The sequence below is a fragment of the Amyelois transitella genome, chromosome 27, assembly GCF_032362555.1.
Source record: "Amyelois transitella isolate CPQ chromosome 27, ilAmyTran1.1, whole genome shotgun sequence".
Classification (NCBI taxonomy): domain Eukaryota; kingdom Metazoa; phylum Arthropoda; class Insecta; order Lepidoptera; family Pyralidae; genus Amyelois; species Amyelois transitella.
Genome location: NC_083530.1, coordinates 3,568,576 through 3,591,032, shown reverse-complemented (window position 1 = coordinate 3,591,032; position 22,457 = coordinate 3,568,576). Strand labels below are relative to the sequence as shown.

At 33.9% G+C, this 22,457-nt stretch overlaps 1 protein-coding gene across 1 annotated transcript in view; it reads left to right on the top strand.

The window, feature by feature from the left end:
- Window positions 1–20,936, top strand: part of LOC106140423 (irregular chiasm C-roughest protein) — a 49,182-nt gene extending 28,246 nt beyond the window's left edge. The window contains exons 7-21 of the mRNA XM_060952051.1: window positions 3,342–3,426; window positions 4,519–4,607; window positions 6,695–6,797; window positions 9,531–9,664; window positions 10,095–10,218; window positions 10,531–10,676; window positions 10,921–11,074; window positions 11,262–11,497; window positions 11,831–12,013; window positions 14,335–14,518; window positions 15,044–15,148; window positions 16,817–16,888; window positions 19,061–19,158; window positions 19,758–19,854; window positions 20,741–20,936. Of these exons, the coding sequence (XP_060808034.1) occupies window positions 3,342–3,426; window positions 4,519–4,607; window positions 6,695–6,797; window positions 9,531–9,664; window positions 10,095–10,218; window positions 10,531–10,676; window positions 10,921–11,074; window positions 11,262–11,497; window positions 11,831–12,013; window positions 14,335–14,518; window positions 15,044–15,148; window positions 16,817–16,888; window positions 19,061–19,158; window positions 19,758–19,854; window positions 20,741–20,778 (1,848 nt within the window). The 3' untranslated portion in view covers window positions 20,779–20,936. The remainder of the gene's footprint in view (window positions 1–3,341; window positions 3,427–4,518; window positions 4,608–6,694; window positions 6,798–9,530; window positions 9,665–10,094; window positions 10,219–10,530; window positions 10,677–10,920; window positions 11,075–11,261; window positions 11,498–11,830; window positions 12,014–14,334; window positions 14,519–15,043; window positions 15,149–16,816; window positions 16,889–19,060; window positions 19,159–19,757; window positions 19,855–20,740) is intronic.
- The last annotated feature ends 1,521 nt before the right edge of the window (window positions 20,937–22,457 follow it).

Sequence of the window (22,457 nt, the reverse complement as noted above, 5' to 3'; positions counted from 1 at the left end):
GGCCGACACAATAAAAGGATTGTCCAAAGAGGTTTATCAAATTTGTTCCCTTTTGACACATGCGGTTAGCTCCACGGCTCATTGACGTTTTAGTATAAATTTTCTCATGCTTAATGTAACCTTATTCAGGCAACAAATATATATAAGCCTCCTAGAAATCCCAAGCGAATAAGCCTATCCCTTAGTCGCCTTTTCGTCATCCATGGGAACTTCTTTTAGGTGATGAGGTGAATCTCAATTCAATCACAAAGCCAAACAGCTGAACATGGCCTATTAGTATTGTTAATACTGTTGGCTCTGTCTACCCATCAAAAGGATATAGACGTGTTTATATGTATGTATGTAAGAAGATACAACGGGTATAAAGTGGTTTATCGCTTTGTTACTAAATACGGTTTAATACCGACGTTGTATGGCTTCGTCTAGACTCGGGTGAGACATGCAAATTGAAAATATTGTTTGACTAAAGTGAACTTTACCATACATACATACCAACACGCCTGTCTCCCACATGGATAGGCAGACACTGTGGATTTCCACTTGTTACGATTCTTACAGACATCTCCCGCTTCCACCACACTCATGACTCTTTTCATACATATACTACAATATATTATATGACTTTAACCTGATGATACATAAAAGCTTTAACACGGCTTACAAAAAACAGTTTTACCTAAAGATAAAAGGTTTCAGGAAAAGGAAAGATTGGAGTTTCTAATCGAGGCTAACAATTGTATTGACTACCTTTTTATTTATTATTGACACAAAATAAGCCCAAACCCTTATACTCGTATAAAATTTCGTAAAGGCATAGGCAGCTAAAGAAATCTCTGTCCATGCTGTTAGATTGTGGAACTCACTGCCTCCCGAGATACGTGACTCTAAATCACTGTCCCAATTTAAAAAATTAATTAAAAATTATTACCTTTCCAAGCCTTGCTAATTTGGTATATATTGTACATATTTTATGTAAGTTTATTATTTTGTATTTATATATGTATTTTATTATATTTTATATATGTACTTATTTGTTTATGTATGTCTATTATTAGTTGTGTGAGTGTAGTACACGCCTGTCACCCTTTCCATTATGTTTCCTATCTCGGGTCTGCTGGAAGAGATTTCTTTTGAAATAAGCAGAATCTTTGTAATTTTATTTCTTGTGTTTATCAGTCTCGATGTTTTCTGTGAACATAAATTAGTAAATAAATATTTGTTTAATCTTTAGAAAAAAAACGTCGTCGATAATGAAAAATAGTATCTTAACAATTAAAACATTATCTGACACACAAACAAATGAAATCGAAAATACTCATTATCGATACAAAAAAAATAAAATAAAAAAAATTGCCAGTATTTTCAGCTCAAAATTTTCAATATTTCTTTTACAATTTTCATTGGGAACGACAAAACAAAAACACAACAGTGCCAATACGTATCGAAAGTTGGACGTCTTTTGTTCCGCGGCGGCGCTAATCTGCCGCTGATTGTTCCGATAGCAAAGTTGCATTTTAGTCACACCTGCGAACTAGCGGATGAATTGAAAATATTGTCCTGTTTATGTTCTAGCGTTTGTCTTCTTCTACGTTTCCTTGTAAATTTCTATATATATGACATAATATAAAAGCCTCCATTCGGGTATAAACCCTTGCCGTGTGGTTCCTGGCACCAATACAAAAAAGAGTAGGACCACTTCATCTCTTTCCAATGGATGTCGTAAAAGGCGACTGAGGGATAGGCTCACAAACTTGAGATTTTTTTTAGGTGATGGGCTAGCAATCTGTCACTATTTGATTCTCAATTCTATCGTCAAACCAAAAAGCTGAACGTGGCCTATGAACGTAGTCTTTTCAAGACTGTTGGCTCTGTCTACCCCGCAAGGGACATAGACGTGATTATAATGTATGTATGTATGTCTCTTTATTCCCCATAGTAACAAGGATGATATATGTTATATCATTTTTGCGTGTTTCCGGTTGCACCTTTGTCAAAATATTTTTTCTAAAACGTCGATCACGTCTTAATTGTGTTGTAATGCGATTATGGTTTTTTCCCTTGCAAAGATGTTATGAATATTAAGAAGCTATTACTCTGTAGGGGAGTTTAATTTATTCCTGTTTTCGGTCGGACCTCTACCTCGCGGCGTTCTGCACCATACTTTGAGAAGATTTCTACGTAGTATTCTGAAATTGTTTTCGACAACAAAGTTTAATGACTTTGTTTCTTAATCTTTTAAGACAATCTATATATATATGGTTTGAGACATTTATCTTTTATTTATTTATGTGCCTTTACAATATTATTTACAGGAGCATTAAATATAGTAATGTACATTTATCGTCAATAATAATTACAAAATACATTAAAATGTGAACATACATTAATCTACTCGTAATAAACATAACTATATTTATTTGTTTATTTAAACTTTAAATTTTAATGTTTATTATTAAAAATTACCAGTACCAGTCTGAAGACTTAAATTTGGTATTTAGTCTAGGGGTACACTAAGAGAGGATTAATCAAAATTCCCGCGTGAACGGGAATTGACGAGATTTTTGGGTTTGGAACAGAGAGATAGAGAGAGAGCTGCGAGCACCACATATTTTCGCCCAAAGAGGTGACAGAGCTCACGGTCCCAAAAATTCTCGAATGGTAGGTTTAACTAGATTGCTTAATTAATTAAGGTTGCTAGCCCAATGCTTCATAAAAGAAACTCAAGTTAATAATCATGATGAATTTGAAAAAAATATTTGATTTTGAAATTTTGAATTTTTTGAATTTTGAAATTTTAAATTTTTTGCATTTTGAATTTTTGATTAACTTTTAGAATTTGCACGTTAAGATTTATGAGATTTATGTAGAGATTATGCAGCTAGCACAGACAAGGTTTTTTCTATGCACCTGTACATTGGCATCCAAAGCGTGGTACCAAATGATAGTCATTGTCATTTAAAGACACACAGATAATCGTATGCCGTGTGGTTCTCAGCATTTTATCATAGAACCACTCCATATATTTCACATAGATGTCGTAAAAAGCGAAGGAAAGGAAACTTGGGATTCTTCTTGTAGGAGATGGGCTAGCAAACTGTTACTATTAGAATCCCAATTCTATTATTTAGCTTTACAGCTAAACGTGGCCTTTCAGTTTTTCAATACTATTGGCTCTGTCTACACCGCAAGACGTGACAAGACAAGATATGTATGTATGTATTAAATATTTTGTTGCAGGTACAATACGCGCCAAAAGTCAGGGTGTTCGTTAAGTCCACCGCAAGAGATACTCGTATAGACATGACTATATATGTTTTTATGCATTATATATTTTGTTCCAGGTACAATACGCGCCAAAAGTCAGGGTGTTTGTTAAGTCAGCAATACGTGGACGTATAATTCAAGAAGGCGACACGGTAGTGTTAGGTATGTAAAGTGACTTTATTATTTACCAGCGACCCGCTCCGGCTTCGCACGGGTAGTACATTTACAATAATTGCATACAAACTTTCAACCCACATTTTAGTATTTAAAATAAAAGAATCCTTTATTAGAACGCGTGTTTTTAACTTTATGATTATATTCTAATCGGTCCTGTGGTTAAGCTGTGAAGGCGAAACGGACAGACAGACATAAAAAAAGACAGACTTTCGCATTTATAATATTAGCAAGGGATTTTCTTTGTTGTACGTGTGGAAAGATCTTCCTGCCTTGCCGCCAAACGGTTATATGGTACACGACCCCATCTAAATTCTTGTTCTCTCTTCGGTACAGGATTAGGTGAGTAAGGTTTTTACTCCCGCCTGGTCACCGCAAACTTTGCAGAGGAAGGTTACCCAGTTTGGGACATTGTAACATACTCATACATTTATTTGACTAAATGTCAGGTTCTTCATGATAGTAAACCTCGCTACAAGAGGCCTGTTAACAAATTATACACATAGTAGATAACTCAGAAATGACACGCTGGTCATTGAATCTGTGCATCACATTTATTACTCGTATTAGGGCATTTTAGACATTCAACTACGAGACGAGGTGACAAATAAATTATACCGAACGAAATAAAAAGCCTTAGCTAAAGATTTTAAAAAACATCGAATTCAGATTCAGACCGCATAAAAGAGAAGAATCCCAAGTTTATAAGCATATCCCTTAGTTCACTTTTACGACATCCTTGGGAAAGAGAAGGAGAGGTCCTAGGCAATAGTACCCGAAACAGCCGAACTTGCATGTAGAGAGTTATGAATATAGATAAAGCGAATCGAATGAAGAAGTATGCAGAGATCGTGGCAAGAGGAAAGATGTAGTATCTGCCTACCCCTTTGGGGAAAAAGGCGTGATTTTATGTATATATGTAGGAAATAAGTTTTATTTCCTATTTATTATTTACTAGTCCAATCAACATGAAAACTACACTCATGCTCATCCTGTCGTTTTATAAATCATCTATTTAATTATTTTGCTTAAAACGCTTCTAATAAACATGTTTATCACAAAAATAATGCTTGTTCTCAGGTTGCCAAGCAAATGCTAACCCTAGCAACATTACTTACAAGTGGTACGTCAACAACGATAGGCTAATTGGCGAGGATGGCAACGAGCTGGTAAGTCTAGACTTGAACTTCAATATCTATAAATAAGTCTAATAAATATTTACACTTCTACACCTAGTGTTTACTTGATATAACATACATACATATAGTCACGTCTATATCTATACCCCTTACGGGGTAGACAGAGTCAAAAGTCCCGAAAAGACTGAATGGCCACGTTCAGCTGCTCGGCTTAATGATGGAATTGAGATCCAAATAGTGACTGGTTGCTAGCCCGTCGATTAAAAAAAGGATCGCAATTTTATCAGCCTATCCCTTCCTCTTTTTTGTATTGGTGCCGAGAACGACACGGCTTTACATATTACATACTTATAGGTTTGACAGACTGAACAATCTTGAAAAGGCTGATAGGCCATGTTTTTGACGTGATGATCGAATTAAAATTCAAATTTTGACAGGTTGCTAGCCCACCGCCTAAAAGAAGAATCCCAAGTTTATAAGCTTTGACTTTCCTAAGTTGACTTTAACGACATCCATGGGGAAGAGAGGGAGTGGTACTATTTTGTATAATTGGTGCCGGGAATCACACGACACTTTATTTATGAAGGCACTCCTGGCTCATCTCCTGAGAGGTGAGGATGTAACTAGGATTAAATTCAGGAGGAAGAAGACCGTAGTGCTATAAATGGATGTGATAAATCAATCAAATTGTAAGACGTGTGAATCATATTTACCGAACAAATAGAAGTAAAATCCAAAAGAAGATAGAGTTTAAATAACACTTAGCTAGAAAAGAGCAGCGCAGTCGAAGGTCGTAAAATAGGAGCGTTTACAGAAATAAAGAACAATGGTACACAGACAGAATACTTTGTTGAATTTCGAGTGCATTCAGTTTATGACGCTGGGCTAATGAAAAATGCATATTGCAGAGTTTGTGCGCCAAGAAATTTTAGCTTCCCCTCAGCGTAAATTTTTCGTGGACAGGGCCGATGCAAATTTTTACTTTTGAAATTAATCCCGTGTAAGTGTTGGAAAGTTGCTTTTGAAATTTTTAAGTGAGTTGGCTTCTTTGTTGTGTATGGGGTATTATTCTTTGGTGTTTCGTTTGTTTTTGATTTTTATTTAGGGTTCCGTACCTTTTTAGGTAAAAACGGGCCTCCGCTGTCTGTCTGAGACACCAGGCTATATTTTATAATCCGTGATAGGTAGAAGGCTGAAATTTACACAACTTATGTAATTCCTTTGCTGCTATAAAGTTATTAAGGGTGTATATTACAAAAAACTTTTTTTTTTCGAAATTTTTTGTTCAATATTAATAACGTTAACATGTGGACGCTTAAATAGCTTTTACCCGCAGATTCACCACCAAAGTAGTGCTACTTACAAAAGTTTTTTCGCAAATCCCACCGGCAATATTGTTTTTATTGAGATGAAAATGTATCCTACGTCCTTCTCCAGACTCTGAATTATATATATGCAAAATTTAAAGAAGATTAGTATCGAAGATAACTCATGAAGAGACAATGTAGCGTACAAATAAATTTACTTTTGTATTTATATTAGTTGGAATTTTCGGAGAGTCATCTAAAAGTTGTATCTTGTTTGTAGCGTGCTTCTTCAGAAATTTTTCGAACTATTTCCGTTTCCGATAGTGTGCAAAAGATGCTAGTCTAGAAAATATTGCAGCAGGAATTTATTATTATTGCTCAAACTCTATTCTTGGAATAATTTATTCTACTTTCGACTTTCGATCTTAGTTTGTTTTGCTTTCGAAAAATATGTCTTGTAAGAAGTGTTAATGTACTTTGTTTATCCCTGACTGGGTAGACAGAAGCAAAAGTCTCGCCAAGACCGAAATGCCTCGTTCAGCTGCATGGCTTATTAATAGAATTGAGATTCAAATATTGCCAGGTTGCAAGCCCATTGTCTACATGAAGAATGCCAAGTTTATTAGCCTTTCCCTTAGTTGCCTTTTACGACACCCATGGGAAAGATATATATCATTTCCTCCGTAACCCAATTCTCAAGAAACACATTTGACCTTAGAAATCCGATTCTTACAAAGAATAAACACAGCTAATCAGAAATAAAAATATAATACTATCCAGTTAGAATAACGTATTTTCCTATTGTTACAGATAATCACGAATGTGTCTCGGCGATACAACGAGGCGACGGTGAAATGCGAGGCACACAATATAGTTGGCAGTAGTTCCAATACCAAGAATCTGGAGGTTGCATGTGAGTTTCTATATATTTAACTCTTAACTGGTAACAATAGGATTCGAATTGGTATGAGTAATTTAATGTATATATGGCAATGTAGATGACTACATTATGTTTTATATTGATGGAGATAAAGGAAAGAAAGTAAAACTAGAACTAAAGGCTTAGGAGGCACTTAGTACAAGGGCACTACTTATTTCTTAATAAATTTCTTTTTGTATGACATTAAGGGAAAATTTGGGAAAATTAGTTTTTCTTCTATATTCTCTCAAAATAAATTTCCTATTACAAGATGGCGCCGCGGGCGCATTATTCTTGGTATAGTGGTCAGGGCGATAAATTTTCGCGTCGGAGTGCCCAGGTTCAATTCCCAGCAACGGATAGATTTATTTTAGGTTTTTACGATTTTTATATTATTTTTTGTTCTTGGATGTTTATTTTAATCAGTATTTACTATAAAATATGGTACCGCTGAGTAACTATCTCGTCTCGTCACACAAGTTTTGAACTTACTTCGAGGGTAACTCAATCTGTGTAATCTGTTTCGTAGGTATAATATTGAATAATGTATTGTGACCCTGTTTTAATGAAATCCAAATGCAAATTGTTATTGAAAAATTTTATTAATTATTATAAGATACTTCATATCACTTAATAATTGTCATATCTTTTGATTTCACAACATAGGTTAACGTCAAATAAATTAATTGAAACTAAGTTTACTGCCGCTTCCAAAGCGTCAGTGCAGAAGAAGCGGTATCAAACTGCACTGCAGCATTTTCTTCAACAACGTCAACTTCACAACTATCCGAACTTAGAATAGAAATGTGGACGAGAGAATACATTGTTCAGTTTAATTGATTCATGTAATTACATTCCAATTCAGAACTCACTAAACTTACATTCCCATTTCTACGTCACAGCTTAAAATGTACTCCGACCAAGAAATGGGAATAGGAACGGAGCCTCTTTATAGGCTTCTTAATCGTAAAAGCGGCTAGTTTTTATTCGAACCATTATACTGGTTTACTTTTATTAATCTCTGATGTATATTTTATCTCCTTCAATTCCTACTGGATCCAGGACGTAATTGGATTTCATTTCACTCTTATACTTAGGTAATATGTTTTCATCTCTCATAGGAACAATGATATATCGCGCCTCTTTTTAGGAGTTCGGAGAGACTATATCATTCCACTTGCCAGAATCTCTGCAGACTTCTTTTACATTTAATACTTGTTTTGTATGTAGTTTTGTAACACATATACCTGTCTTGAACCGATGGTTTAGGTATATTTGATCAAAATCAATAGGCATACGGTCAAGACTGATAGGCCACGTTCGGCTGTTTGGCTTAAATTGTAAATCGTATAGTGACAGGTTGCTAGCCCGTCGCCTAAAAGAAGAATACCAAGTTTTTAAGCGTATCCCTTAGTCGCCTTTTACGGCATACTAGAGAGGATTTAATGATGTAAAAAAAATATTGTAATATTTAGGTATTTTGTTTCAAACTGTAACAAACATTCCTCAACTTTTTCATAATAACAAAAAAAGTGTTGTAAAAATAACACGGCGACCCTAACTTCGATTAAAAGTACAAAAAAATGCTCCAATTCTATCAACGATTCCTTAAGAGCCTTTTACAAATAAAGCTTCGTGGAATTATAATCGTCCAATTAAACGAACGAAAGCTTTACGCTGGATTCACATGGAGGTGAAATTGTTACAGAATCATTAAAAAATTTACTATTTATATAATATGCAAACATACATATAGTCACGTCTTTATCACCTACAGCGTAGACAGAGTCAACTATCTCTAAAAGCCTGGAAGACCACGTTCAGCTGTATGTCTTTTAAGATGGAATTGAGATTCAAATAGTGACAGATTATATCGTCTTCAAAAAGTATGTCATAATACAAACATGATTATACTCGTAATAAGTTTTATATTCATTGTTAAATGTATAATGGCTAAGATAACTTTCTTAAAACAAAATAATCATTCTCATCTGAAAAAGGTTAGGAATCGATCAAAATTTAGAGTAATTCTATGCAAGCAAAGCGCCGGGGCAAAAGTAGACTTAGTTTGTCTAATTCCAATCGAACAATGAAAAAGACGAAACGTGTTTTTTTCGTAATTTTTTGGTCAATACGATATTAATAACGGTAACAGGTAGACGCTTAATTTTTTTACAGAACTTGCACTTGTGTGTTACTTTTCAAAATAAATAATTACCTAAATAACAATAAAGTAATTCCATACAACAAACGTAATTTTTAAGCAATTTTTTGGTGATTTTAATAAAGATGTGAATATAAAAGAAATATTGAAGTAACAACCGCGATGATAGTACGGAACCCTTCGTGCGCGAGGCCGACTCGCACTTAGCTGGTTTTAAATTTTCGTGTAAGCCAAAGCTACTTAAAATATGGTCGATAATAATTTTGCTTTTGTCCTCTTCAAGGGTCATTCTACATTTTGGTCTTTTCATTCGTAAACCGAACAATTATGGGGCTTTATGATTATTACGAGACCAGATCGCAATTAATTTGAAATTAATTCTGAAATGTTATACACGGATTCATTTCAAAATTATACAGTCGTTGTAATGTCGTAACTTATTGAGATTGGCTCTCAAATTACGGACAAATAAAGTGTATTGAAGAGCTTTACCGATCAAGTGAAATTGTCCAAATGAATCCGTCTTCTTTTAATATTTAGTTTAACTGTTATCGTTTTTATAGATGGACCAGTATTCAAAACCCGACCACAAGATGTAGAAGGAGAAGCCGGGTCAACAGCAACCCTGACGTGCGTGGTCGATGGCCATCCGCCCCCAAAAGTACTGTGGCTTCGATACGAAAATGAACGGGTCATAGTAAGTATTACAATAATTCAATTTGGAATTCACATAATGGAATTTAAAAAATCCAAAAACTTTGGAGTTACATACATACATACATATGTATAATTATGTCTTTACCCTTTGCGGGGTAAACAGAGGCAACAATCTTGAAAAGACTGAAAGGCCGCGTGTGATTGAATGAGTTAATAAAGGAATTGAGATTGAAATACTGACAGGTTGCTAGATCATCGCCTACAAGAAAACATGTTGAAACATAGTCAAATTTATTAAGCAGATTCCGGGTTAAATTGTAAATTTAAGAGAGACAGAGAGTTGATATAAGATAATATAGCTCCTTACTGTAGTAATAATATTAATACCCTTGATAACTAATGAAAAAGTTGCGAAGCAAACTCAACAAGATTTTTATGAAAATACATACAAATGTATCTTCTTTTAATAGAGGGTGGGGAAATCATCGAACCTGACAGTGACGATCACAGACAAAACCGCAGGACAGTACTGGTGCAGGGCCAGCATTGACAACTACCAAGATATAGAAGCGGCCGCTGTAGTTTATGTGCGAAGTAAGTTTAGTTCGCGAATTTTAAGAATTTTCGTTATATTGAAGACCCTTTGTGGTTTTCCAACAAAATTTGTGTGTTATGACTTTTTTTATTATGTCAAGATAAGGACGCTCTAATAGAGAGGCTTGTAACAATTTAGAATAACAACATCTTGCTTTAAAACATTCCAAAAAAAGAGTTTAGTAAATTTTCTGACCTTATTCTTAGACAACAGTACATACTCATTATGCTTTCATTATTCCTGCATTGGGTCTTAATTATTTTGAACATAAATTGGCCTACGTGATAAAATAGCATAATCGTATTTCACAGATGCACCGAAAATAATATCAAACGGTACTCAGTATGGCGTAGAAGGAGACAGCGTAAGAGTTGAATGTATATCATTTTCTATTCCTAAACCTGATTATATCATTTGGACATACGCTGGAGGAGAGATCAATACATTTCATAATCAAGTAAGTTATTATATTAATGTGATATTTGAGAAAATTTACCGTCTTGTCCAAAAAGTAAAAGAAAATAGTAAAAGTTACTAAAACCGAACTTATCTTTAACATAAGATTTCCTTCACTACATAAAATACGTACAATTGATAAACAATTATTTAAAGGTAATAAAGAAAATGTCTGTTTCATATTTTGTGTAAAAGAATATTTTTAATTTGATTAATCAGATTCTCTTTTGCTCATTTCTTTATAGGACTACGCGTTTTTAGAAGAAACTTTAGCGGACCGATTGACGAAATCTACGTTAATTATAAGAAAGAGTGAAGCGAGACATTTTGGGAAATACAACTGCACAGTAGCAAACTCTTATGGAATGGATAGTATTGAAATTAATTTAGTCGCAAACAGTAAGTATTATTAATTTTATGATGTACTTTGTAAAGATAACTTTAAAGATAATTAAGTGCATGAAAGAAGAGATTAAAATTGAAAAAGGGATATCAGTAAAGATGAAACTATTCTAAAACTGATAAAATCTTAAAATTATTCACAATCGATGATACAACCTGTAATTCAAATTTTCTTTTTCTACAGAATCCCTGCCACTCGTTCTAATAATATCAGCCAGTGCTTCAGTTTTAACTTTGGTTCTAATAATTATGTTGATAATAATGCTGTGTCATCGAAAATCGAACAAAGACGACGAGAAGAAACCAGACTTAACTGACATTGGGAAAACTTGTGTAGACAATTATAAGGATAGCGATAGAAGTTCTAATATAAGTGATTTGAAGCTGGAATTGAGGCAGGTTGAAGGCAGCTGTGATATGGTAAGAAAGCTAAATTCACTGCTAATTCTTTAGCTAAAAGAAAGATGTGATAAAAATATGTCTTAATATATCAACGATCAGACTAAGGACAATAGCGCAACCGTAAACAATTTACGGATTCCATTAAAATTTTATATTTGATTGATTCAGGAGCCAAGAAAAAAATTACGGCCAAAGCTAATTTATAAAATATAAATAATCATAACATAAATTGATAAATACTATATAATGCTAATAATATGCGACTAGTTAATATTATAATTACACATTTAGTCAAGACTTTTAGTTACTAGTTGTCAAGCAAATTTAAATCACACATTTTTGTTTTATCAGGACAACTCAAACGCAGGCTCTGAAACGGATCTTCATCCAACCCTTCATCTGACATCTAACCTCGGACTGCCACTGGCTGGACCCGTTCCCCTTCCAGAGTCAGGGTACGACAACGAGCTGATGAAGCAATACCAGAGATACAGTGGTGATTTCAATCAGCCAATCAACAACATTCATTTTAAGGTAAGGAAATTTACTGTCTTATTTTTTGCAGTAGACTTGAAGACTCGATATGTGCATACGCCTCATTCAAGGGGGTAGTTGTCTCTCTCACTCGCATTTCTTCTTATTCATTTACATTCATCTATATTTAAAATTAAAACGACAGTATTATAATGAATCTTGACGGACATATTATGTTGTAAGCTCAACTTCAAAGAAGAAAATTATAATATAAATAGTTAGAGGCAATTATAATTGAAATTGAATAATTTATGTCCTACGGTGACAAGGAAAATTTATTTTTATACCAACTTTTCTAGGTTGTATTAATTGTATATAACCAGCAAAAAAATATTTCATTTTTGTCTGTGAAATAGCTTCAAAACTCTGGAAAACTTTACATGTTGTAAAAAGATTTGATAAAGTGGTTATTACGAGGGCTTAATTGACCCGTCTGGGAATCATTGACACAATTATCGTTACTGTTTCAGTCTTATGATTAGCTGTACTTAGAAATAAATTATTAAAGAAAAGTATATTGTACTACTCAGCCAAACTTGCTCATAAGCTTAGCACTATACATAAATTTATAACAACGCCTTATGTGTTTCTCACAGACAAAACTACACACGAGGAACTAAGCAATATTTAAACACGACTTAACTACGAAACTAAAATAAATAGCTGAACGTAGCTCAAGAACTAACATTAACCCCCAAGTAATATCATGCATATTGCAGCTCACCCCAGGGATTGCAATGAGATTGTGAAGAAGGCGCCTTCAAAGAATAAAATGCGCAGAGTGGTCACTTCATGACCCTGCTAAAATAGTTGATCGTTAGATATCGTGTATTTACGATTAATACTATTAACAATTAATTGTGCTGTGTTATTTCCGGTACTTTTAGATACGATCACTCCATATCTTTCCTGTTGATTTCGTCGTAAGGGAAGGGCTAATAAACTTAGAATTATTCTTGTACACGATGGGCTATCAACGCGTCACTTTTTGAATCTCAATTCTTTCATAAAGCCATATAACTGAACGTGGCCTTTTAGTTTTTTATTGGCACCGTCTATCCCGCAAAGGCTTTAGACATGATTACATATATGTATGTAGGTAATTTAAATAATTCGTGTTCTTTTTTTCCATTATGTCTTATGACAGTCAGATACGAAAAAAATCTCCCTGCTTTAGAAACGCAACCAAAATTTATTCATCTTGCTAATACCTAATAATAAGCTTATTTTGTACTAATTTTGTAGTCAACAGTACCTTTTTCGCCATGTCTGTTCATCTGTTCGGAGTCTAGGTAATATTAGAAAGCTGTAATTTATCATAGATGTCTATTATTCCTACTGCTATTATTACCTAATTCTACACTTATCAGCAAGTTTTAGGTATTTTGAAAGAAATATACCTTCTGTATTCTGATACTCTCTGTAAAAGTTACAGAAGAAAAATGGGCGCAGTATTCTCTGAGTAGTTTTTAAAAATTTCTATACATATAGATGGGTACTTGGTTTGTGTGTGTTCCCTTTTACCCAAGAAGATGAACTACGATGTAATGAATTATTGTGTGCCGTGTAGTTTCTGCCTGATTAAAATGTTTTTTTTTTGTTAATAATAATATAAGTTCAACGGTCGAGGCATAACTTACTAATACTTTTAATTCGCAAAATAAAATTAAGGGTAATACCATAGACGTAGAAAAAATAGGCAGACGTACTGCGGCTTGAAATGAAAGTGAAGCATCATAATAGCGACATTGTACGCATGTGTGAGTGATAGAAAACTTTCCATTTTGTGAGTTAATCTATGACGTAATAGCGGCCGATTATCACACTTTTGATGACAATATGTGCGGCGTGATAATGTATACGTACAGGGGGCTATATACTTGGTGCTTCATTTTGCCCTAAAGTCAAACTCCGTCCGCCTTTTATCTACGTCTTACACTACCAGACTTAGCAATCCAAAAGAGATCTCTTGCAATATTTCGGCAATGAGAAAACAAAACCTAATGTACATACATACATATGGTCACGTCCATATCCCATGCGGGGTAGACAGATCAAACAGTCTTGAAGACTAAATGGCCACGTTCAGCTATTTGGCTTAATGATAGAATTGAGATTCAAATAGTGACAGGTTGCTAGCCCATCGCCTAAAGAAGAATCCCAAGTTTATAAGCCTATCCCTTAGTCGCCTTTTACGGCATCCATGGGAAAGAGATGGAGTGGTCTTATTCTTTTTTGTATTGGTGCCGGGAACCACACGGCACAACACAAAACCTAATGTCTTCTATCATAATTCTTAACATTGTTATGTCCCCATCCAGGCTCATTCTCAAAGCAACGGTTACGTGCCCTACGTAGACTACTCCAGGGATTATGCCCCCCCACTGCCTTGTGACTCGCTCACTGGTTCATTATCGAGGAGTACCGATGGGTCTTTATATAACCAGGGTTGCATGAGTCGACAAGCCAGTTGTGGACGGCTGGCGGGCGTCATTGGACCAGATGGTAAGCGCTTATGATATTATCTTTATAAGTCCTATAAGAGCCATGGTTTTTATAGAAATAAAAAATTACACCTATTTCCTGGAGGAAAGACACAGACAATATCTTTCTACTTGCTTCCTCTAATTCTCTTCATGCAAACTCGTTAGTTTATGTATGTATGAAATTAAATACGGTCACCATTACTCTAAATCTTATAGTAATGATACATACATACATAGAATAGAATAGAATAGATTAATTTTCAAAATTGGATACAAGGTATCACTTATTGATATTGGAGTATTACGGTATTATTGGGGTCGTACGGAAATGAAATTAACATTCACTGTCAACTGTCGTCAATAAACACTATTATTTTTGACAAGATTTCTTAAGGTCTTGTTAGTTAGATTTTAACTGAAAACTTTATCTAAAAAAAATTTACAACACAAATTTACAAAGTATGCTACAAGAACGGCTAACTGGGAAACATTTGATTGGTTTAACTAATCGCAATTTAATTGTTATTTTTTTTCTTACACACAGTGATACCGCTGGCGAATACCACTGGTGTTATGATCCCTGGAGGCGTGGATGTAAGATATGCTGCGACATATGGAAACCCCTACTTGAGAGGAAGCGGTCCTATAAGTAAGTTGCCCTTAAGTTTATTTATTTCTAAGAAAAAAATAAGAAATATATTGCTTTTCGAAATTACCACAACACTGACCTTCATACATCACCTGATTTAATTTTCTATAAAAAAGCTCTATTATTTATGTAAATAAAAGGTATAAAATTAAATTTTGAAATGATTAACTTTTTAACTTGTCGCTTACTTTTTATACCATACTAGCGAGGAACAAACGCGTGTCAATTAGCTCTCAACGGCTATTAGCTTCAGTTACTAGAGAACACCAAGTTGTATACAAATATACTGATTATTTTTCCCGAATTTTAAGGAATTTAAGTAAATGTTAAATGAGCAGTTAAAACACTTGGAAAGATGAACAGCTTTCTTGGGTAATTGTTGGGAATATTGAGTCAAACAAATTGTGAAAAGGTGCAAAAACTGTAGTCTGACTATTTATTCGAATATATCTTAACGAAAACCACATTGACAACGTAATGACGTTACCTACTTTTTTTTTTAAAACAAATAACGTTTGACGTTTTGTTTTAAAAAAAGTAAGTTTTATAGACAACAGCACTAAAACATCTTTTAAGTGATATCCAAGTCTATCGTAAGCGTAAAACATTACATGACTTTTTACGGTCGAGTCGTCGATGTAACCAACCAGCCATTAGGACTTTTAATGCATTATTTGTCAGTGCTTTGCATTTTACTCGCCTTCTACGAAATCCAATCATGTAGGCTGAAATGGAGAAGTACTGTTCTACGAATAGGTTCTATTACTGAATCTATAGTAATAGTTACTGATGCTTCTCGGAAGGCATACAAAACTATTGTTCATAATTCGCTTAGTTAACTTTATTTTCAAAGAAAAAAATCTTGTATAAAATTGATGATTTCATTATTCTAGATATAGTTTTCGCTTGCCCCTATTTTATTCAGTCATGATTTTAATTGATAAATAAACAATTTCAAATTGCAATCCATGTGAAGACATTATCCGATCAGCCTTTGGTACCAGTAATAATTAAAAATAAAAGAACGCTAATTAAGACAATGTAACTGTTATAAAACGCGGCAAACTGTAAAAAAAATCTAATGGTCACCTGGAAGTGATCGCAGTTAGTAATAAGGTCTTCTTTTGCTTTGTAAATTTTTGTGAGAATATTCATTGACAAACTTATTTAATTTGGCCATCAAGAGTATTAAATTAAAATATAGTTTGAATGAAAGTTCCGTTTGGTTCTCGGCATTTAAGAACCTGAATCTTTCTGATGGATATCGTAAAAGTTGACTAAGCGAATAGGCGCATTTATCTAATGCTAGCTTCTATTGTATAAAAATTGTATGGCAAATTCACATGCACAGAAAAAGTAAAAAAAGTAAAAGTAAAAAAGTATTTATTTCGTCTCCGTAGGCACAGAAAAATTACAAAAAATGTACAAAATATTGGTGGAGACTGGCGTCTGTTAAAGACTCAAGCCTGTGTAACAGTACGCCATGCTCTCACAGCGGTTGAAGAAGAAGTACATACAATTCATAAGTAGAACAATTTTTCAGAAGGTTTACCATTTTAAAGGGTGGTTAGTACGAACTTACGAGCTAAATTATATAGTGACGTGTAAAAAAAACTTAACTTAGCCAAATTAAGTAGCTTCAAACTACATCGAAAATAATAATTTCAGCTTACGTTCAACAAGTGAACGGCAATCAGCCAGCGAAGCCGCCGCCCTACTACGCCCGGAACCCTAACTCTGGTATGTATCATGATGGATGTGATTGAAGAGAAAGCTTTTTGCAAATTAATTTGAAAACTGACTGTTCGTGTACACGAATGCAATTTGGTTATCTTTGTTTGGAACATTTTATTATATCATAGCCGTGTGGTTCCCGGCACCATTACAAAAAAGAATAGGACCACTCCATCTCTTTCTCACGAATGTCGTAAAAGGCGACTAAGGGATATACTTATAAACTTGAGATTCTTCTTTTAGGCGATGGGCTAGCAAACTATTTGAATCTCAATTCTATCGCTAAGCTAAACAGCATGGCCTATCAGTCTTTTCAAGACTGGTGGCTCTGTTTACCGCGCACGGGATATAGACGTGATCATATGTATGAATATAATTTGAAATTTGACGGTTCGTTTACACGAATGCAATTTGGTTATCTTTGTTTGGAACATTTTATTATATCATCCTTTCGGCTTTTAGTAACCGAGTTATTCTCAACTCTTTTTAGTGGATCCCAGGGTATGACCTATGACCACGATCCTGAAGTGGGTAATTCAGGTACACGAAGCGACTCCCGCCTAACCTCTCCAAACTTTGCAGAGGACTTAACACATATTGGATCATGGTTACACATCCAGTTGTCTCAATGTGCCGGTTTGACGGATGTGTGTGTTTTACTCACAACGAACCCTTTATGGGATAAGTCCGCCAATGAAAGTGATTTGTTTCTTTTATAACTATGTACTATTTCCAATGTAAGTTTTCCTACATCGCAAGTTACAATGTGTATCAAAGGTTTGAACAAAACTATTTTTACAAAGAAAAGTAATTTAATTTATGATATATCTATTAGATATTATATAGTTGTTTAATTTACAAAATATACATGACATAAGTGCATCATCATGATAACACCTTTTCCTGATGTGGTAGGCAGAGGCTACATCTTTCTACACGATACTTCTTGAATCTATTGAAAATCTTGTCACAATAAAATTAATCCTTGTTCAATGCTAACGCAACTAGAATATTTCCGATTCCCAATAACATTTTGTACCTTCTTATTCCAGCTTCTAATACATTAAATTGTACAACAAAGAAACTGAGAGAACCTTGTAAATTAAAATGTGGTATTGTTACTCGGAAACTCGGTACTGAACTATGTCCATTTGTTTTAGTTGTGTTATCTTTCCAAGTCACAGTTGAATACGCCTTTGAATTTATTAAAAGTGTTAGGGAAACAACGTTTGTTTGATGTCAGTGAAGGTCTCTGTGTGTTTCTGTTTAATTTTAAAGCATTAACAACTGGAAATTCACAAAGCATATTGTGGGAAAGTAATAATGATGAAGTTTGCAGTAAAAGTATTATATCTTTATTTTTTTTAAGCTTTCATGATATACAAACAGAGATTTTGGAAACTATACGGCATAATTATTACATAGAAATGTAATATTACATACATACATACATATAATCACGTCTATATACCTTGCGGGGTAAACAGAGCCAACAGTCATCAAAAGACTGATTGATAGGTCACTTTCAGATATTTGGCTTAAAGATAGAATTGAGATTCAAATAGTGACAGGTTGCTAGCCCATCGCCTATAAGAAGAATCCCAAGTTTATAAGCCCATCCCTTAGTCACCTTTTACGACATTCATGGGAAAGAGTTGGAGTGGTCCTATTCTTTTTTGTATTGGTGCCTTGAACCACACGGAGCTGTAATATTATCTCTCTCAAATGTAATATTATCTCTCTCTTAATAATCTCTCGCACTCGCGTAACTCGTAGCCAACATTACTCTGGATCCAGGTCATTGGAGGAGGATTATATTTTTGCATTGTGGTGTCCTATTTTAACTTCACATAACAAGTTTACAACTACCAACTTGTGTTTCCCAAGGAAATCGTAATAACATAAGATAAAAATGAAAATGCCATATTTTACTGGAAATTATAGGAAAGTGTCGCCTTAAATCGCGCGCTTTTCTGCACATTGTCAAATTGTATATCAATGTAAAACACAAGACGAAAAGAAAAATTGTTATAATTGCGTCAGAACAATAATTAATCTCATTCATATTTACCTATATTTGACTTACTTAGTTATATTATTCCGAGTTCTATTTTTCGGAGCTCGATCAAAATGATCTGAAACTTATTATTTTTTTAGTAGTATCTTCTGTTCCTCTAGTTACAACATCAACGAATTCTCCGTCCTCATCATCATCATCACGGCCTGTCACCAGTCCCATAGCTTCATCGTCTTCAACTAGTGGTGCACAACCTCAAGTAAGAACAAAAGAATTCATCTTAATATGTTGTTAATATATGAAAACTAGGGATTTTCTTACTCCTTCATTGTATGAAATTATTCGGCACAAATTCTCTTCTGTGAAAAAATCTATTTGTTTACCTGTTTTGCTTAATTATTTTGATATGCCATGAAAAAAAAATTGCTAAGCTTTACGCCTTACTGCTGATGTATTAGATGTTAGTGCTTTTTTTTGGAAATTGTCCATGACATCCAGAATAAGTGATTGGAATAACCGTATTCTACTTTGAACGGGATATGAACGCAATTTATTTGTTTTATTAATTCTTCCAAATGCACAAATCCTATAGCCTAAATGATAATCGTTATTTTTACCTTAATGGCTTTCATGCCTTTGCAGTGTTTATAAACTTATCCATAAATAAATAAATATATACGGGACAAATTACACTGATTGAGTTAACCTCGAAGTAAGTTCGAGACTTGTGTTACGAGATACTAACTCAACGATACTATATTTTATAATAAATACTCACATAGATAAACATCCAAGACCCAGGCCAATCAGAAAAAGTTCTTTTCTCATCATGTCCTTATGTTGAAATCTTATCCTTAGGTGCCTAAAATATCTTCGCAGTCCTCATCACTGTACATCCTGCCTCCGAGCAGTCGGAGCAGTACCAGTTTGCAGTTGACACAAATTACTGCTAAGGGTGAGTTTTGAATCTTCATCATTTGTTTCGCCAGTCACAAGTACGAAGTTAGCAGGAAATAACACTGCAAGTGAAAAATATACACGTATATTTTCCACATATATATATATATATATATGTATATATATAATTACGTTTAAAAGACCTTTGTTGGGAAAGATCGGAGTGGAAAGACCTAGACGAACGTATCTTGATCAAATTAAGGACGTCCTGGTCAAAAGTACCCGAAACCGCCGAGTTTGCATGAAGAGAGTTATGAATGTGGACGAAGCGAAAGAAGTATGCAGAGATCGTGGCAAGCGGAAAGAGGTAGTCTCTGTCTACCCCTCCGGGAAAGAGGCGTGATTTTATGTATGTGTGTATGTACGTTTATTTCCTTTATCAGGTAGACAGAATAAACAGTCGTTGGTATAGTTGGTGATAGGTTAGATAGGACCCTGGACTATGAAGCAACACCGAAGAAACCGCTCTGAAGAATCAGATACAAAATGATTGACAAAAGGGATTGGAACATACATATAGTATATTTTCCAATTAAAAAGAAGGAATAGGACCACTCGATATCTTTCCTATGGATGTCGTAAAAGGCGACTTAAGGGAGGCTAAGGCTTATAAACATGGGATTTATCTTTTAGGGCAACTTAATGGGCAATTCGTCACTATTTTATTCACAATTCTATCATTAAGCCTGAATGATAAGTATGTTAATGTTAAGCTGAATGTGGCCTATCAGTCTTTCAAGACTGCTAGATCTGTTTACCCGGCAAGGGATATAGACGTGATTGTATAAATTATTAATTTAAAAAAAAACATAAGTAAACATTGTTAAGAAGTAATAATAGGCGCACTTATATTGTGTTTCCTAAAAATATGTTTCTTTTCACAGGTAATGGAAATCAAATGAAAAATGGCACCCACGTATAAGGTCCCTACTAGCTAATTTATAATTGGTCTGAAATCTCTTCACGACAACCCACGTAGGTTACATCAAATGGAAATAATTTTATTACTTGTGTGAATTCGCTTCGGTTATAATTATATTTAATATAATACATTCTATTGTAAGGATTCTATGGAATTTGCATCAGCGATTTTGTCAGATTTTTATATTGGATGTTACTTTTAACCTAAATTAAAAAAGGGGTGTTACAGGCAAGTGATAGTTTTGCCATATCGACATGGTAGCTCAACCATAAGATGCTCTAACATAATGTCATTATGATATACATATATAAAATTCTCGTGTCACAATGTTCGTTCCGTTTGCCGGGATAGTTTTATATATAACATACAAATATTATTACTACCAAATCTTCAAATTCAAATGTATAAAAAAAGACATTGATAGACTGACATATCAACACATAGCCCAAACCGCTGGGTCTAGCTTTTTTATGAGGTCTAGGGGCGCATATAGAGAAATTTATAGAATTTATTTATAGAAGACGGAAATTTATTTTTTTCGCTATACGCGGGTGAATCCACGGGCGTGATCTAGTTTTCTATAACAGGGAACATGTATCCTTCTCACACTATCTAACTAAAAGCAATAAGATACATTTGGACCTGCATAACTAAATTCCATTTGGAATCTACAACCAGACAGCTTTATTTGCATTTTCGTCTGAAATTCGTCTGAAATTAGTTTCTCCATGAATATTTGTAACCATTTGAGATATGTAAGGATTGTTTGTTTAAGTAATTTTATGGAAATATTCCAAATTAATATGAAACAAAGTGACTGACTGACAAAAGACGTGTGGACGAAAGTACTTAGCATAGAGAGATGAAATATTATATTATCCTACTAATATTATAAATGCGAAAGTTTGTGAGTATGTCAGGATGTCAGTATGAATGTTTGTTACTCTTTCACGCAAAAACTACTGAATCAATTACGATGAAATTTGGTATGTAGGTAGCTAAAGACCCAGAATAACATATAGGCTACTTTTATCTCAGTGTTCCCGCGGGATTGATAGGGTTTTCATGCGGACGAAGTCGCGGGCGGCCTCTAGTTATGTTATATATGTATTATGATCTGTAAGAGAGTTCTTGGTTTGATCGTGGGTAAAACTGGTGGCTTCATTTGTGTTATATTTTCAAAAACTGTTCTTAATCAAATCGTCTTTCTTATTGTACATCTTTTGTATTCTTAAAATATAAAAAAAAAACTTTTGAAGTTTTGAAATAGAACCTAATTGAGCCTAAAATGTGAAGCTTTAACTGTTTTAAGTCAAAGAAAACTATGTTAATATTTAGGATTTTTTTAGATATAATGAATAGAAAATAATTATGAGTTATTGTCATTTTATACATATTTTTTATCTAAGACTGAATTTGAATTGAATTTTTACTATACTATGAGAATTGTAATTACTTATGTACTATGTGATTGTATTTCTAAACTTACATTATCTACTTATGAGAATTAAAAAAAAAATTATTAAACATTATGATGAAATGAATAAAATTACAATTAAAAAAAATAGTTTCAATAATATACTGAATAATTATGAAATTTGATGAAAGTTAGTTTGTTATGATCAGTGGATATTTTTTATATCTGATTGAAGCATGTTTTGCTTTTGTTTCTCAATATG